This window comes from Salmo salar, chromosome 01 (assembly GCF_965601325.2).
Source record: "Salmo salar chromosome 01, fSalSal1, whole genome shotgun sequence".
NCBI classification, from domain to species: domain Eukaryota; kingdom Metazoa; phylum Chordata; class Actinopteri; order Salmoniformes; family Salmonidae; genus Salmo; species Salmo salar.
In genome coordinates this window covers 61,622,358-61,639,958 of record NC_138291.1, presented here as the reverse complement: position 1 = coordinate 61,639,958, position 17,601 = coordinate 61,622,358, and the positions used below count along the sequence as shown (strand labels likewise).

General features: G+C 42.1%; 2 protein-coding genes across 2 annotated transcripts; both read left to right on the top strand.

Moving 5' to 3' along the window:
- The first annotated feature begins 337 nt into the window (after positions 1–337).
- On the top strand, positions 338–5,758 carry rpac1 (DNA-directed RNA polymerases I and III subunit RPAC1). Its single transcript, NM_001140826.1, is given in 9 exon segments — positions 338–427; positions 709–780; positions 896–1,003; positions 1,125–1,257; positions 1,386–1,505; positions 1,992–2,144; positions 2,466–2,615; positions 2,727–2,843; positions 5,127–5,758. Coding segments are annotated over 9 exon segments (1,062 nt in total). The 3' UTR covers positions 5,246–5,758.
- A 1,453-nt stretch (positions 5,759–7,211) lies between these two features.
- On the top strand, positions 7,212–17,135 carry LOC106606749 (F-box only protein 28). The gene is made up of 5 exons (XM_014203115.3): positions 7,212–7,570; positions 11,383–11,492; positions 13,789–13,927; positions 14,328–14,523; positions 14,678–17,135. The coding sequence occupies exons 1-5, from the start codon at positions 7,340–7,342 to the stop codon at positions 15,151–15,153; spliced, it is 1,152 nt and encodes a 383-aa protein (XP_014058590.1). The 5' UTR covers positions 7,212–7,339; the 3' UTR covers positions 15,154–17,135.
- Positions 17,136–17,601: the final 466 nt, after the last annotated feature.

The following is a 17,601-nucleotide window of genomic DNA, read 5'->3' as shown; positions in this document are numbered from 1 at the left end:
CTGACATGAACAGATGGAACAGTTAGCGGTGTTGACAAAATGTATAACTCCAACTTTATACCCCCTCTAGTGGACATTGAAGCCCAATGGCTTAAACGTCTGCAGGATGGAAGGAAGGAAGAATACTATTACAACCCTACTACCTCTCTGGCTGCATACAGCAGCATACAGCATGATTCACAGATCCACACATTTCGGGGTTCTTGAATGAATAGTGACAGTCTAAAACGCATTTAGGTTTGTCAGCAAATATACTGATAACTAGTTTTCCCTTTTGTCTTCATTTTATCTGACGCTTGAGAGCGCCACAATAAGTAGAGCGAAGCTTGTGACGTCAATGAAAACATTGGCTAAAATGGCAGCGACCATGAGCAACGTGGATGAAATTCGGAATAGAGTGATATTAGGTGAATTTGATATAAAAAATGTAAGTGATTTAAGATTATACAATAAAATTACATACATTAAGATACTGTTTGTGTCCGAAATATATGTGCAGATGTTACTGGAATTAACGGGTAGCCAACATTTGCTGGCTAAACATAATGTGCAGCTAACGCGTTAGCTAGCTAACGTTAGTACGGTAGAAAATACAACACAGTTCACACACAGCATATTTCTCATGAAATATATGTACTGTATTTAATACGCCAATACATGAGTTGATCTGCGACGTATAGGTACTTTAAAATTTGTACATGTTTCCAGGTTCATACAACAGATTACCCTGGCAATTATCCAGGCTACGATGACACATGGAACTTGCAGAAATTTCAAAAGGTATCTAACTTAGCTAGTTAGCTAACTATTATCATGCTGGTCTAATTTTACATTCAGGTCTGTTAAGTGGAATGCCCATAATACCCTTTACGTCAATATTATATATATATTTCAGAATTTCAGAATCGACGTGGTGCAAATGGATGAGACATCTCTGGAGTTCGACATGGTGGGCATAGATGCTGCTATCGCCAATGCCTTTCGAAGGATATTGCTAGCAGAGGTAGCTACTACTCAAATAGCGTCCTGGCAATAAAAACATATAATAATAAGTAGTGTCCATGTTTAATATGTTTTTATATGGTACATAGCAACATGTCCTGTATTAATCCGCCCTCTCCTAGGTCCCCACTATGGCTGTCGAGAAGGTGCTTATTTACAACAACACATCTATCATTCAGGATGAGATCCTTGCCCACAGGCTGGGCTTGATCCCTATCAAGGCTGACCCACGACTGTTCGAGTACAGAAATGCAGGTACATTTATGCTGCATAACATTGTCAGAGGAAGGGGAGACAAGGTAACACAAAGTTCCAAGACTTGTCTTGTAGAGGGTCACCGCCAACTACATCAGTTTTGTTTAAGGCATTTGTGCTTTTCTCAGGGGACGAGGAAGGCACAGAAATCGACACAATTCAACTTCAACTGAAGATCAAATGCACCAGGAACCCCAGAGCCACCAAAGACTCCGCTGACCCCCGTGAACTTTACCTGAATCACATGGGTAGGTAAGGCCGTGGACTAGGGCCAGCTCCAAGCATAAGTGGTCACTGGACGCTCAGGGGCCCCATTAGGAAGTCGGTGGGAGTCTCAACTTACTGTTGAGAGTATGAATAGTAGAATACACAAGGTGCAAGTTTGAAATTTGGTTGTGTGTCAGTAGTTTTTATGTTATGTCAGTCACTGACAGTCACTCAATTAGCCATGTCAGCTAGCATTTTTTAGATTGGTAAGGAAGTTTAGCCAGCTATCTAAACTTGTCGTAATCATTGTCGAATGCCGACCAGGCACGCAGAGCACGTGCCCAGGGCCCCTGACCTCCAGGGGGCCTCTATTGATTTTGTTAGTCACTCTCATATGATTAACATGGCATAAGTCATGGGAAAATGTGTAGAATTGCAGGAGATCTGCTTTAAAACTGCAAAAATGTTTCTGTCCCATGGTAAAATGAGTAGAATTGTATTACATTTTTTATTACATTTTTCCTCAGTGTACTCTAAGGACATGAAGTGGGCCCCTATTGGGAACCAAGCTGATGTGTTTGCAGATGCCAACATCGGTCCAGTACATGGGGACATCCTTCTGGCGCAGCTCCGGCCTGGACAGGAGCTGGATATAGTCATGCACTGTGTGAAAGGCATTGGTGAGAGGACTTTCTCTGCAAAATTGTATAATGTCTGCACAATGGCAATCTGACTACAGTTTAACCTTTCTCAAGCCCTGTAACCAGTGATGTAGTATACAATTTAAATAATGTGGGTAAATGCTGATATTTGTCTGAATAAGTTAATGCTCCCTGTATTTTCAATGCATTTTTAGCAATGGATGGGTAAACACTCGTCCAAATAAAAATACTTTACGTTCATTTACCCTCGCTACACCACAGATCTCCGTCATATTCTGTTGAAATTAGTGGTCTTTCTTAGCTGTTCTGATGGCTTAATCCTATGCTCTATGTTTCCAGGTCAAGACCATGCCAAGTTTTCACCTGTGGCTACAGCCAGTTACAGACTCCTTCCTGAGATCACACTAATGGAAACAGTGGAGGGGGAGAAAGCGGAGCGACTAAAACGCTGCTTCTCACCTGGAGTCATTGAAGTGGAGAACCATGGGGGTAAAACAGTAGCTATAACATTTTGAAGCATTGTCCTTTGCACATACTGAAATTGTACTTTTACTGTAGCTATTTAAGTTCCATGTAGTTAATTCTCCGTCTCCGTCTCAGGAAAGGTTGTTGCCAAGGTGGTGAACAGCCGCTTAGATACCTGCAGTAGGGAGGTTCTCCGACATGACGACCTCAAGAATGCTGTGAAACTTGCAAGAGTGCGGGACCATTTTATCTGTAGGTACCCAGTGAATTTAGATATCACTATGTTGCTGTTTTGTGAAATGTACAGTCATAATGTCTAGTAAACTCAGCATAAAAAGAAACGTCCCTTTTTCAGGACCCTGTCTTTCAAATATAATTCGTAGAAATCCAAATAACTTCACAGATCTTCATTGTAAAGGGTTTAAACACCGTTTCCCATGCTTGTTCAATGAACCATAAACAATTAATGAACATGCACCTGTGGAACGGTCGTTAAGACACTAACAGCTTACAGACAGTAGGCAATTAACACTAAAGAGGCCTTTCTACTGACTCTGAAAAACACCAAAAGAAAGATGCCCAGGGTCCCTGCTCATCTGCGTGAATGTGCCTTAGGCATGCTGCAAGGGGGCATGAGGACTGCAGATATGGCCAGGGCAATAAATTGCAATGTCCGTACTGTGAGACGCCTAAGACAGTGCTACGGGGATACAGGACGGACAGCTGTTACATGTGGTCTGCCTCGCAGTGGCAGACCACATGTAACAACACCTGCACAGGATCGGTACATCACACCTGCGGGATAGGAACAGGATGGCAACAACAACTGCCCGAGTTACACCAGGAACGCACAATCCCTCCATCAGTGCTCAGACTGTCCGCAATAGGCTGAGAGAGGCTGGACTGAGGGCTTGTAGGCCTGTTGTAAGACAGGTCCTCACCAGACAACACCGGCAAAAAGTGCTCTTCACTGACAAGTCGCAGTTTTTGTCTCACCAGGGGTGATGGTCCCGTGTGGCTCAGTTGGTAGAGCATGGTGTTTGCAACGCCAGGGTTGTGGGTTCGATTCCCACGGGGGACCAGTACGGAGAAAAACAATTTTGAAATGTATCCATTCACTACTGTAAGTCGCTCTGGATAAGAGCGTCTGCTAAATGACTAAAATGTAAAAAAAAATGTAATGGTCGGATTCACGTTTATCGTCGAAGGAATGAGCGTTACACCGAGGCCTGTACTCTAGTGCGGGATCAATTTGGAGGGTCCGTCATGGTCTGGGACGCTGTGTCACAGCATCATCGGCCTGAGCTTGTTGTCATTGCAGGCAATCTCAATGCTGTGCGTTACAGGGAAGACATCCTCCTCTCTCATGTGGTACCCTTCCTGCAGGCTCATCCTATGCGTGATTTCCTGCAAGACAGGAATGTCAGTGTTCTGCCATGGCCAGCGACGAGCCCGGATCTCAATCCCATTGAGCACGTCTGGGACCTGTTGGACCGGAGGGTGAGGGCTAGGGCCATTCCCCCCCCCCCCAAAAAAAATGTCTCGGAACTTGCAGGTGCCTTGGTAGAAGAGTGGGGTAACATCTCACAGCAAGAACTGGCTAATCTGGTGCAGTCCATGAGGAGGAGATGCACTGCAGTACTTAATGCAGCTGGTGGCCACACCAGACACTGACTCTTAATTTTAATTTTGACCCGGGGACACATTATTCCATTTCTGTTAGTCACATGTCTGTGGAACTTGTTCAGTTTATGTCTGTTGTTGACTCTTATGTTCATACAAGTATTTACACACGTTAGGTTTGCTGAAAATAAGCACAGTTGACCGTGAGAGGACGTTTATTTTTTTGCTAAGTTTAGTACATAGCCCATAGTGTTTCCACTAGAATATTTTTGCAAGGGTTGTGGGAGGGGGTTGGGGGAAATAAGGCTTTAGATTTTGCTACGTTTTCATTTTAGCTTTTCACTCAATCATTTAAAAAAAAAATAATCGGAACATCCCATTTTTGTTGTACATAAAAATGTTAAAACCACACCAGGAGACCACTTTTGAGGCCTGGGAGACATTTATGAGATTTTGACTTTTGCTTCAGTTACTCCTTAATTCAAGTACATATGAACAGCATTTTTTTCTTTGTTTTGCTGTTTGTCTGTAGTGCACGTGATGGAGTTTGCAAAACAAATGCCCACTGAATTGATGCAAATAATGATTTTCTGCCAGGTAGATAGGAATAGGTTACTTTGTAGCTAGTTAACATTTAATTGTGAAGGTTTTTGGGAAAGCCGATCAGAAGACTGATCATTAGCATAGATATATATTTTTTTCCTGTTCAATATTTTGTTGTGGTGGCAACAATTTAGCAGCGGCGACGCACCGCTGCTAAATGAATACGGGGGAAACACTGCCCATATTGTTTTGCACTTTAGAAGCAAATTGTTTTTCCTCAGTGATTCTAGTACTTTATTCGTTTAGTATAGTTTGGCATTCTATGCATGAACACTGTCATCAGTCCTGTCTTCCCTGTCTCCCATACAGTTTCTGTAGAATCCACTGGCATCCTGGCACCTGATGTCCTGGTCACAGAGGCCATCAAAGTTCTCATGACCAAGTGTCAGAGATTCCTCAATGAACTCGATTCCACAGAGATGGAATAAGAGCTATTAAGTTGGACCAAATGTAAATACCCACTCCAGGGGTTGGATATATGTGTGTGTTGAGCCGGTGTGCAACATGCTTTGGACAGTAGAATACAACACCAGTTGGAATAGCAGAACAGTGTGGGAATGCTGAGGATGCTTTATTTTTTTTATTACCATCCTAGATTAACTAGACTGGATTAGTTTGTTCAAATATGTACCCAGCATGAGACTTTATTTGTCATCTTCAAATAGTTGTGCTACTTATATATTTTGTATTCTGATTCATGCCAATGTCACTTGCAAATCCTTATGGCTCACCCATGTCATTAGCCCATTTGTAGAATTCTGCCTGAATTCTGTCCTTTTGGGTATACAAGAAAAATAGGTTGAGGTCTTTACTGAATGAAGAGGGATTTAAAACTAATTTGTCAATGGCGGGATTGGCTGTTCTCAGCCAGGTGCACAGTTATGTGTTGTGTTCTGTATGGACTTGTTTCATGAAACAATAAAGGTAAAGCATATTACTCTAAATACTGATGTTGCAACGTCTGTGCATACTTCACATTTTAGCAGATGCTCTTATCTAGATCAATTACAGGACCAATTAGGGTTAAGTGCCTTGCCCAAGGGAACATTGACAGATTAAATTTTTTTTTTTTTTTTAACTTAGTCGGCTCGGGAAGTTGAACCTAAAAACTTTTGGTTACTGGCCCAGCGCTCTTAAGTGCTACCTGCCTATACGTTCCCCCCCCCCCCCCCTCAGTATTATTCCACAGTGAGTTGGTTATTTAAAGGTACAATATCTTGAACCTATACTGAACAAAAATATAAATGCAACATGCAACAATTTCATGGATTTGACTGAGTTACAGTTCATATGAGGAAATCTGTCAATTTAAATAAATTCAGTAGACCTTATCTGTGGATTTCAGATGACTGGGAATACAGATTTGCATCTGTGGGTCACAGGTACCTTAAACAAAATGGGCCTCACAATGGGTCACTGTATTTTTGTGCATTCAAATTGCCATCGATAAAATGCAATTGTGTTCGTTGTCCGTAGTTTATGCTTGCCCATAGTATAACCCCACCGCCACCATGGGACACTGTTCACAACGTTGACATCAGCAAACCGCACACACAAGGCCATACACGCGGTTGTGTGGCCGGTTGGACGTACTGCTAAATTCTCTAAAACGATGTTGGAGGAGGCTTATGGTAGAGAAATTAACATTACATTTTCTAGCAACAGCTCTGGTGGACATTCCTGCAGTCAGCATGCCAAATGCACACTCCCTCAAAACATGAGACGTGTAGCATTGTGTTGTGTGTCAAAACTGCACATTTAAGTGGCTTTTTATTGAGTGGCTTTTTTTTAGGTGCACCTGTGTAATGATCAAGTTGTTTAATCAGATTCTTTATATACCACACCTGTCGGTCAGGTGGATGGATTATCTTGGCAAAAGAAAAATGCTCACTAACAGGGATGTAAACAAATTTGTGCACAACATTTTAGAGAAACAAGCTTTTTGTGCATATGGAACGTTTCTGGGATGTTTTATTTCAGCTCATGAAACATGGGACCAACACTTTACATGTTGTGTTTATCAAATCAAATGTTATTTGTCACATGCAAAGAATACAACAGGTGTAGTAGACCTTACAGTGAAATGCTTACTTACCAGCCCTTAACCAACAATGCAGTTTTAAGAAAAGAAATATAACAAATAATTAAGGAGCATTAATAAAACAACAGTATTTTTTGCAGTGCCGATATGGACTAGTGCATGTCAATATGAGGTTTTGTTGTCAGCAGGCTTTCATTACTTTTGCAGACTTTCACAACCCAGATACAGAAAAAACATTGGGTAACGCAGCTTGATGATTGCTTCTTGAACAATATCAGTTGTAGCCAATGAGATAACTAAGGTTTAAATCAGATTGAACGAAGGGTAGGTACATTATAATTGTGACACTATAACCCAGGGCTGGACACAGCTGTTTGTAGGGATGAGTGGGTTAATGCAAAATCTTGCTACTTTGTTTACTCAAGTGAATTGAAATAGTTGTGTACAGTCTTGCGAGACTTTTTCGAGCGTTGTTCAGAGAATGTTCCTAGGAAACGTCATTTCCCCTATCGAGCAATTGAAGATGGCTGCCGTTTTAGAAAGAGTCGAGGGAGGTTTTGGAGCCCTGGATTGCGACTCGGCGTTACCGAGATTGTCTACACCACCACCGGATCAACCACACCAGAACAACCCGCTCTTAGGACTTCCCATTGTGGCGATTGAGACTATTCTCAATTTCCTGTCTTACGACGAAATCAGCCTGCTACGCTTGGTGAGAGAAAACAAACAAACTATGAAGCAAATACCAATGCAGCGTCTGGCTAACCTAGCTCCTGCCAACGTTAGCTATTTAACAAAAGGTAGTAGTAGTAGTAGTACTACTTGGGTGTTTAACGTTCAATAAGTAACTGCTTATATGTTAAATGTGGATGTCTTTCCCACTTAATAATAGTAATAATTAAGGGTACCGAAATATAGCCAACTAGCTAAGCTAGTTTATTTGCATCGGATTTTATTTCAATTCCATTCCCGGTTGCTTTAGCCAGCTAGGGCCCTGTCCTGGCTGGAACTCATGACAAACATGTCGAATTCAAACAAACAAATGGCTTGTTTGTTTTAAATCTCTACTTTTCTAGCAAAGTAAATGCGTTATCTAGTTACTTAGTATGTTTGTCAAGATTTAGCAAAAATTCAGTAATTCTGAATGTCCACACTACATTGGCATACTAAACATTTTAAAGTTGGGTTTTATTTCTGCTTTCCACCAAGTACAGTAAGACTTCCCTTTAATTTAAAGTGGTGCAATAGGCCAATTGACATCTAGAGGTTTGTGTGTGTTGGGGAGGAGTAGTAGGCTATTTCAGCTCTACCTCAGCCCTTTTGGATCTGGCCATTGTAGAGTCCCAGTCGGCGTTAAAGTGGAGCTGACAGCATTATAGCAACATGAAATCTTATTCAAATCTCTTCATATACACCCCCAGTAATGACACTTACCTGTCATGTGTTCACTGAGATATGGTAATTTGTAGAATGTTTGGGAATTGTCTACTAAGGCATTTGTGAAAATGTTATAGTAATAATAGTGTGAAAGCGGCCATGTGTTTGGACAATTTAATAGACACTCCAGTAAATAAAAACATCTGTTTCCTCCAGGACCGGAGTCTACGCAGACCGGTGCACCATAGCCAATCAGAGCTACAGTAGGTCTTTATGCAAACAAGAAATTGCCACAGGCCTGCCATCATACACTTTGAACAGGACTGTGTTTACAGGCAGTTGTAACTGCATGACTTTAGGTCAATAGAAAGCATTCACCAAAAGCCACAAATACACCTGAATGGATTTCTGCAGATGTCAATACCACGGGAATTCTCTTACATTTGGTAACTTTGCAGTCCTATTGATCAAACCATGAGAAGGTATGCTCTCTCCCTCAATTATGCACAAGATCAACAACTAATGCTAGCCAGAGCAAGAAGCTTACTGACCCCGGTCATATTCAGCAGGTGTTGTGTAAATTCATCAGTTATTCTGCACTCTTGCACACAGATGAATACTCTAAAATTGGCATAGACGGCCAGAGTGAATTTGCCAACACAAGAGATGCTAACTGGATAAGTCGTTCAAGTTCTTGCTAGCAAACCGAATGACGCCTGCGTGTTTAGCTGTGTATAGCCAATGAATACGAGATGGGGGAGGGGGGTCACTCAATGACATCCTCCTAGCAGCTCGCTAACGTTAGTCCCTGTGTTTTAAGCTTGCTACATAAATGGGTAGCTAGCCTATTAGCCACGTTATGACTGACTTGTGATCATTACCCTTGCTAATTTGATTGTAGTGACATTACCAGCCTTAATTACATTTGTCTGTTTTTGTCTGAAATATTGAGTAACTGAAACGGTGCATCCTGAATGGAAGCAGCAAACAATGTACCAGGACAGCTGTGATTTACAACCTGATAGCAATATGTTTTGGACTACCAAGGAAGTATTGGTGAATTATATTAGTCATGCATTGAACTGCATCCAACTATTCTACCAACAATGCCTTAGTGCACGTCTTGGAATGCTGAGTCAAATAGAACCTGTTTAGAAATTTGGTTTTGTAGCATAAACTGGGAATTTTATATTGCTTTCATATCTGCAAAGTTGTTAAAGCTGCCAGTTCCACTTTCAGGCCAGCCAAAGTTCAGTCTACTGTAGGGATTCTTCAATGGTCTTTCATTTAATGAAAGATGACAGAATTTTCATGCGTATTTTGTCATTGTTAGATGTAAAATTGCGCGACTAACATCTCCTTGGCAAAACCGTCAAAATTAATGTCAGATTTCTTAAGAGAGAGTATGCAAGCACACTCGTTTTCCTAGCCTTTAGATGGGTCGCTGCCCCGCACATCTGTGGGAACACAACCTGTGGTTACCTAGGTTCAAATGCAATTTCCTTGTCTGCTTGTTTCAGTCATTACGAAACTACATTAAAGAAAAGTATATGTCTTAAGAATACTTTAAAACATTGCATGTGTTCTCACTACTTAAAACATATTGTAGGGCTTCCCTCATGCCCCTTTTCATGACTGCGAGCAGCCATGTGAGTGCTAGCTACTCAACATTAAGCTAGCCCAACTGGACTCGGGTAGACGTAACATAGTAAATGTAAATACGGGACACTCCAATTAGTGTATGCTATGTATTAATTTATGGATGTCAATCATCCATTTCGTACAAAGTGTTAAATTGCAATTTGTGGTGGCTAACGCTAGTTGGGTTAGGGACAGTGTTAGTTAACATGCTAAAGTTGTCTGTGGTGAGATTCAAACATGCGACCTTTTGGTTGCTAAATGTTTGTTATATGCTCACCCATCCGCCCTACTTTTGTCGTTTTTGCCTTAAGTAACATGTCATGTATTTGATGTGTGTATATGTATATAATATATTTCCAACCATATCAAATGTAACATTAAACTCATTCGAGTGTCCCAGATTTACATTTACTATGTTACGTGTAGTCTGAGACCAGGTGGGCTAGCAAAGACCAACAACACAAATAAATGGACTATTCAGCTACACATAGAGTGGAGTTACAAACGGACTATACTAAACAAGTTAAATGTCTTGCCTGTGATTTTTGTATTTATTTCCACACGCATGGCTACGCCTATGTGCAGCCTACTTAGACACCGGGTCCACACATTTCCCACTCTCCCGTGCTGAATAGCCTGAAGCCATATGGCTCTTCTCACATGCTCCATTTCCCTACATGGGTGTATTGCAGCATTTCTGACCTGGTTACATGTACATTGAACAACACAGCAGCTTTTTGGCATGTTTTGTTATTTCTGTATAACAAAAAATCCATAACCAAATTAGCTCTTTTTGTTTCCCCAATTTGTGGGCATGGTCAAGGGGAATTAATTCTTAGTATGAGTATACTGAAGACAGTACAGTATGATGGGAAGAAACTGCTTCTCAAATAGAAATCCCCGATCACACTTGTAGTCGATGTCATGACGACATTGGCTAGCTAGGCTCATGTGTAGACCTGATGACGTGTTTCTGAACTGCTGAACTGCACCTGTGCACTCTTTCCACAGTTTTTAACGTGTCAGTATGTCACTTTCACCAGGTTAGAGTAATAACATTGGCTGGAATCTAGGTTGACTTTTTAGATTTAGAATTAACTACTCAGGAAGAATTTCACTTCTCATTGGGCTTGTTCAACATTGCACCCGACAGTGCAAGTGACTGCTGACTGATCTACAAATCACCTTGCATCTTAAATAACGACTCGTTATTTGTAAGTCAGTCACAATTTACTCATGATTCATCACGGTTTTGATCCTCTCGAACACGGCCAGATTTCTCAAACCTGGGTATGTTTCGCAAGCATTCCCGGAAGTCTTGCGACGTCGTTTCTGGGTTTAGAAACTCTGGCCGTACCATCACCCCACTGGTGGACCCTGCAGTGCAAACTCACTTCAGTTTGAGCATCACATGCTGTATGTGTCATGCAAGGTCATGGAGAGGTTGGAGGAAGGGTAAAAGACATGCTACTTAACCATACATTCCCGACTCTGTTCTTTTCCCAGGTATGCAAGCGCATGGACATGATCAATCAGCGCATGCTGAACCAAGGCTTCCTCAAGGTGGAGCGTTACCACAGCCTGTGCCAGAGGCAGGTCAAAGCCCAGCTTCCAAGGTCAGTCTCAACACCACTGGAGGGAGTTCTATAGTATTTGAATATATGTTTTTGCTTGGCCTATGTCCTGAAGCAAATCAATGAGTAAAAGTTGGCCTACTGCAATTCAGGAAATTAAGTCAGAAGTGCTTGAGCTCTGTAGGAAGTAGGGCAGTCTTGTTCTTTTGACCAATCGATTGGTATACATTTTAAAATGTGTATTTTTCCCATATAAACACCATATTTTATAAATCAACTAAGTAGATTGCTGAGCTTGTCTGATGCTTTCAATTACTTCGGGATCGGTGTCCCTTCCACGGGACGGTTGAGCTAACGTAGGCTAATGTGATTAGCATGAGGTTGTAAGTAACAAGAAAATCTCCCAGGACATGGATATTGGCAGAAAGCTTAAATTCTTGTTCATCTAACTGCACTGTCCAATTTACAGTAGCTATTACAATGAAATAATACCATGCTATTGTTTGAGTGCACAATTTTGAACATGAAAAATTATTAATAAACAAATTAGGCACATTTGGGCAGCCTTGATACATTTTGAACAAATGCAATGGTTCATTGGATCAGTATAAAACGTTGCACATACACTGATGCCATTTAGTGGCCAAAATTTAAATTGCACCTGGGCTGGAATAATACATTATGGCATATCTCTTGCATTTCAAAGATGGTACAAAAAAAATACAAAAGAATGTTTTGTTTTCTTTGTATTATTTTTCTACCTGATCTATTGTTATATTCTCATACATTCCACATTTCCTTAAACTTCAATGTTTCCTTTCAAATGGTATCTAGCCAAAAACGTAGTCCTGGCATTAACCTTCCCTAGCACTTTATTGGCCATGCTCACACCTCCCAAGCTTCCATCTAGGATACATCCCAAGTAGCTAAGAGGTTTTAGTAGTCAGCATCTCACCCCCTAACTCCACTCTGATTTCAGACGACCTACACAATTTAGGTCTGGATCCAAAAATAACTGCTTCAGTTTTCCCTAAGTGCAGAGATAGCTTATTATCTCCAAGCCATTTGCTAATGCAAGCCAAGAGCTTGTTAGTGTTTTTGGGCGGAATTATGTGAGGTTTTGTTGTTGGTGTGTCTTTGTCAAAGCTTAATTGACCATGTCGCCCTCGTTAATCTGCCATCATAGGTGGACTCCTAATCCTGCCTAATGGGCTAAATGCCATGCTTTCTAAAAATAATTGTTGACATGGTACCAGCTCAACAAATTAAGTTTATCAATGGGTGTGAGTGAGTTCTGACTTTCAAAAAAGTATGAAAGTTGTGACAAATCAAATTTCCCACACCCCTAATCTGATTGTCGGGTGGAGCTCAGTCTGCCCAATGGCTCAGGTGCGCACACACACACACACACACACACACACAACATTGACAGGCGCGCGCGCACACTAGCAGAGGGCTACTCGGCATAAAGTCCTCTCAGACAGATCCAGCTCAGAGGCCCAGCGTCTGAGATCCCCCTCAGCAGCAGATATTCATTTTAAAATGGAAAATGTCATCTTTTTATTGACACTTTTTTTTGTATATATCAATTTGTTCCCCTACTCAAAATGAATCACTTTCAACTAAAATGTATCGGAGCGTTGCAATTCTAGATTGAATCGTTCATGAAAGGAGGTCCATGTTTTCCTTGTTACAGTAAGAAAGATGCATTGTGAATAATTAAATAAAATGAATCATTTGACCATAAACTTGTGCATGATTAGCCTAAAATTATAGCCTACTCACCCCAGTGTCAGCAGCAGCACCACCAGTGCATTACAACAGTGATTACCTCATGCCTCAAGGCTCTTTTTTTGTATGGCTATACTTTTACATTTTACCATTCAGCAACTTCATTTTTTGATGATCCCTCAAGTTTGCATTCAATCGTGATAATGTTACTTGTATCATAAAGTTCTGTCATCTTGTCCAATGTGTATATTTGGTGTGCTTAGGCCCCCCGAGTGGCGCAGTGGTCTAACGTACTGCATCGCAGTGCTAGCTGTGCCACTAGAGCTTCTGGGTTCGAATCCAGGCTCTCGGCCGGGCGCAGTGCACGCTAACACGGTCGCCAGGTGTATGGCGTTTCCTCCGACACTTAACTCGGAAGCCAGCCGCACCAATGAGGGCATTGTGTCAAGAAGCAGCGCGGCTTGATTGGTTTGTGTTTCAGAGGACGCACGGCTCTCGACCTTCGCCTTTCCTGAGTCCGTACGGGAGTTGCAGCGACGAGACTGTAACTACCAATTGGAAACCATGAAATTGGGGATAAAATATTTTGTGCTTTGTCTTGTGGCAGGCGGGAGTCGGAGCGGAGGAACCACTCACTGGCCCGTCACGCTGACATCCTGGCTGCTGTAGAAACGCGCCTCTCGCTACTCAACATGACCTTCATGAAATATGTGGACTCCAGTCTTTGCTGCTTCATCCCTGGCAAGGTGCCTAGAATTCAACCTCTTTAACCTACCACCCACTAACGACCTGTCACATCTGTACATTAGATGCTAATTTCTGTTTTATGGTTTTCTTTTACATCGACTAACTTTAGAGCTTCTTCCGTTTGGCCACAAGATGGCACTCCTGCTCTTAGATTGACGTTAGTTTAGAAAAATGATTTGATTAAATGATCAAAGCATAATTTCTTTTTTAAGTGGAAGACCATTTCCATCCCAAAATGAACATGCTAGCTACTTCCATTAACTTGGAAACTCTTGGCCTCAACAACATTACACACACACACACACACACACACCAGGATCACATTCTTAACATTCTAAGCCCAAGCGTACAATTTATTCTAAGCTTAAGGTTCCCGGCATGTGACTGTCTTTCCCTGAGGTGATTGATGAGATCTACCGTGTGCTGCGCTATGTGAACTCTACACGTGCGCCCCAGCGGGCTCATGAGGTGCTGCAAGAGCTGCGGGACATCTCTTCCATGGCCATGGAGTACTTTGACGAGAAGATCGTCCCCATCCTGAAAAAGAGGCTTCCTGGGGCCGACCTGTCAGGGCGCCTCATCGGATCTGCCCCAGGTAATGGACAACTACACTGATCTTTCTATGGCCAATAAAGATTCTACAGACACCCATGTCACTTAATATGAATACAATTTAACATGACGATCTTTATTGTTCAACTTCGCTACCCTAAGATCATCACCCTCCCTATTCTCTCTGCCTACCCCAGTGGCCGGCCCCTCCACCTCCCTGACCACCATGTCCCTGCTGGCCAAGAACACGCCGTCACGCTCTGAGATGACCAAGGTGCAACAGCAGGTAAAGATGAACGGGGCGTCCATGACAGTGCTGCGGCGGGAAAATCAGGAGGTGCGCGTCAAGCAGCTGGAGCAGCAAAAGCAGCTGCAGGACCAGGAGCATAAGCTGCTGGAGCAGACTCAGGTTATCGGGGAGCAGAATGCCCGGCTGGCTGAGCTGGAGCACAAGCTCAGGGAACTGATGGACAGTGCGGTGGGGGGAGGTGCCAGGCCGGCCGTAGCCGCCTCCACCTCAGCAGCTTCTTCCTCGACGGGCTCTGCTGCCGTCACCACGGCAACCAGTGCCATGGTCGCAGTGGTGGCGACGGTGGGTAGCCCGCCCTTGAAACGCACCAGGAAGAGCTCAGACCTCCCGCGCCAGTCCAAACGCCTGCGCAGCAAGAAATAGGACACAATGTTTTTTTTGTTTTCCCTGATTGCACATCCCACCATGTCCTGTGACATTTATTTTAATTCTCATTGTTTGGAATGTCTTTAGGAGATGGGGGGGGGGGGTCATGGTGAAGGAGTCCGGAGTTGCTCTGTTTCCCTTGCGTTGAATTCCCCTTGTCATATTCTTCTCAAATTCCTAGAGAAACTACACCATGGACATGTTTATGCTGATTTGGCCAGCATATTTGGGCAAGAGTGCCAGTAGTCTCCACAGTTTAACCACTGACTCTTAAACCCACTAAGAATTTGCACACTAGTTGACAAGGTGAGGGTTAGTTTGACAAGTCAAACGCCAATCTTGGTGTTCACTCTTTTTCTTGTCCATCAACAAAAGTCAATCCACATTAGGTTGTTGGCTCCTAGTCGGGAGAGTTTTTGCAGTGAGGCAAGAAGTAATGAGAGCTTTCTAATATGCATCGCTTAACTACTGAAGAGGTTGACTTTGGTTAAAAATGCATTTGAAATATTGGATAGACGAGACCACTCAGGATAATGGATGTTTAAATTCTGCCTCTGAGCCAATTTTGTTCTTATTGATGCAAATACCACTTAGGTTTAAGATGACATTTTCTTATTGTGTTCTCTGTTGGCCAGGTGGGGTTGATTGAGAAATATATACTTGTGCAATATTCTTCATTTTCTGAGACGGGCTACATTTTAAGTATTTGATTCCTGCATCGAGAGGATTATATCCCAAATGTGGTTCAATAAAATTAAAGGAAGTTGGTCTCGATTTCCAAAAAATAGAAATGAGTTTATTTTAGCCAGGTCCTGGGAGATCACACGTCTTGATGAAAAGGACCGTTTGAGGGTTCCTGTTTTAATGAACAGTGTTCAGCTAGCATTAGTGAAATGACACTTTGATTTTAAATGCATTTCTGTGTTCCACATGAAGATGCAGTCTGGCACTCCATGTTGCATTGAAGACAGGCAGGCTGTGGCGATTGATCATGTAGCCAAGGGAGCGTCTAAAGCCATGGTGCCTGGGGAAATTAAGGGAGTCTTTACATTGAGCAATGGAAGGACAGCTATAGGATCCCACTAAAGATAGTTTTCAGAGATCAATCATTTCACCATGAATTCTTCCTTCAGGGCAAGAGTCATTTTGCTCCACCGTTATAAGTTTTGGCAATGCCTGTCATTGATGAAATACTAGTCTGTGTAAAATTATATGCAGTCAAGTATCTGCTGTCTTTGGGGAAGATTAATCAAAGATTTATCGAAGAGGTAGAAATGACCCTCTGTATTGATTGACCAGACTGGTGATTCTGAGGTCAAAGGTAAATATTCCACTTAGAAAATGTCTCCACTCCAGTGTATTTAGTCAGTTGTCATCTAGACCTACTGATCTTATTGTTACGCTGTCTTTGTACACAGTTAAGTCCCATGTAACACCAAGTTCATCTGTTCAAGAAATATTCAGATTTGCCAAATGACTGTCGTGCAACTACAGTAGTCTACCAATGTAAGACCTATTAAAGATACATTGTGGAAGTAGTTCTACTAAAAGTGACAAGGTTTTTAAGTCTTCTCCCTGATTGCTATAAACACACTTGCACAACAGCGCCCTTCCCATTTCAAGATCTCAGCACACAGTTCTCTTTTCAGCTTGAGTCCATAATGCGGCTGGAAATGTAAGAATGACCTCAACTACTTGTGGCATGAAATCTCTGTGTGGCATACTGGGAAATGCAGTTCACAACTGAGTGGACTCAAGCGTGTATTCTAAACGGACTGGGCAGGAAACAGTGTTATCTAGTGGCTTAATTTGAGACTGCGTCTCACTTTAGAAATGAGTGTACTGTAAACTTCATGTACTTAAAGTGTAGATTGTGGATTATAATGTATGTATAAGAGTGTAAATTGGCCAAACTGTATGGGTTGCGCACTTTACCGTTACAAGTACAAATTACGCATTAAAAGAAGTTAACATGTTGAGATATTGGTGTGTGTTTGAATAGTTTTGCATAACTTTTTTAACTGTAAAATGTGCCGATACGTGACCTATTCCTCCAGTGTGGTTCCTCCTATCCAAAACCTTTTCATAAAAGGTAGCTGTAGTATTGGATCTAGTATCAGGCCTTTTACTTGATGTATTGGTCTGGCTTGTTTCCATTCCACGTCTGATCAGATATTATCTACAGGTACTAAACTCTTACCTGGGTAGTCCTGCACCATATATGCCATGCTCTGAAAATGAGTTAGAACCCCACACACAAGCACACTGCAACACATGGAACTCAAGTCATTACTGTACCCTTCCCAACAGTGACTCACCCGAACTTCAGAACAGTTTCATCAATACAAAAAACTGCATGAAAGGAGATGTCTGTCCTGCTGTGGGTATGATTGAGGAACAATTTCACAAAACTTGAAATGCCTTGGCTGATTTATGTATTTATTG

What these genes read in the sequence shown, in the direction of transcription:
- LOC106606749 (XM_014203115.3), top strand. Translation starts at nt 7,340, where the DNA reads ATGTTCCTAGGAAACGTCATTTCCCCTATCGAGCAATTGAAGATGGCT. An exon ending in GTCAAAGCCCAGCTTCCAAG is followed by an intron (nt 11,493 to 13,788) that starts GTCAGTCTCAAC and finishes GTCTTGTGGCAG; the next exon opens with GCGGGAGTCGGAGCGGAGGA. An exon ending in GCTGCTTCATCCCTGGCAAG is followed by an intron (nt 13,928 to 14,327) that starts GTGCCTAGAATT and finishes TCTTTCCCTGAG; the next exon opens with GTGATTGATGAGATCTACCG.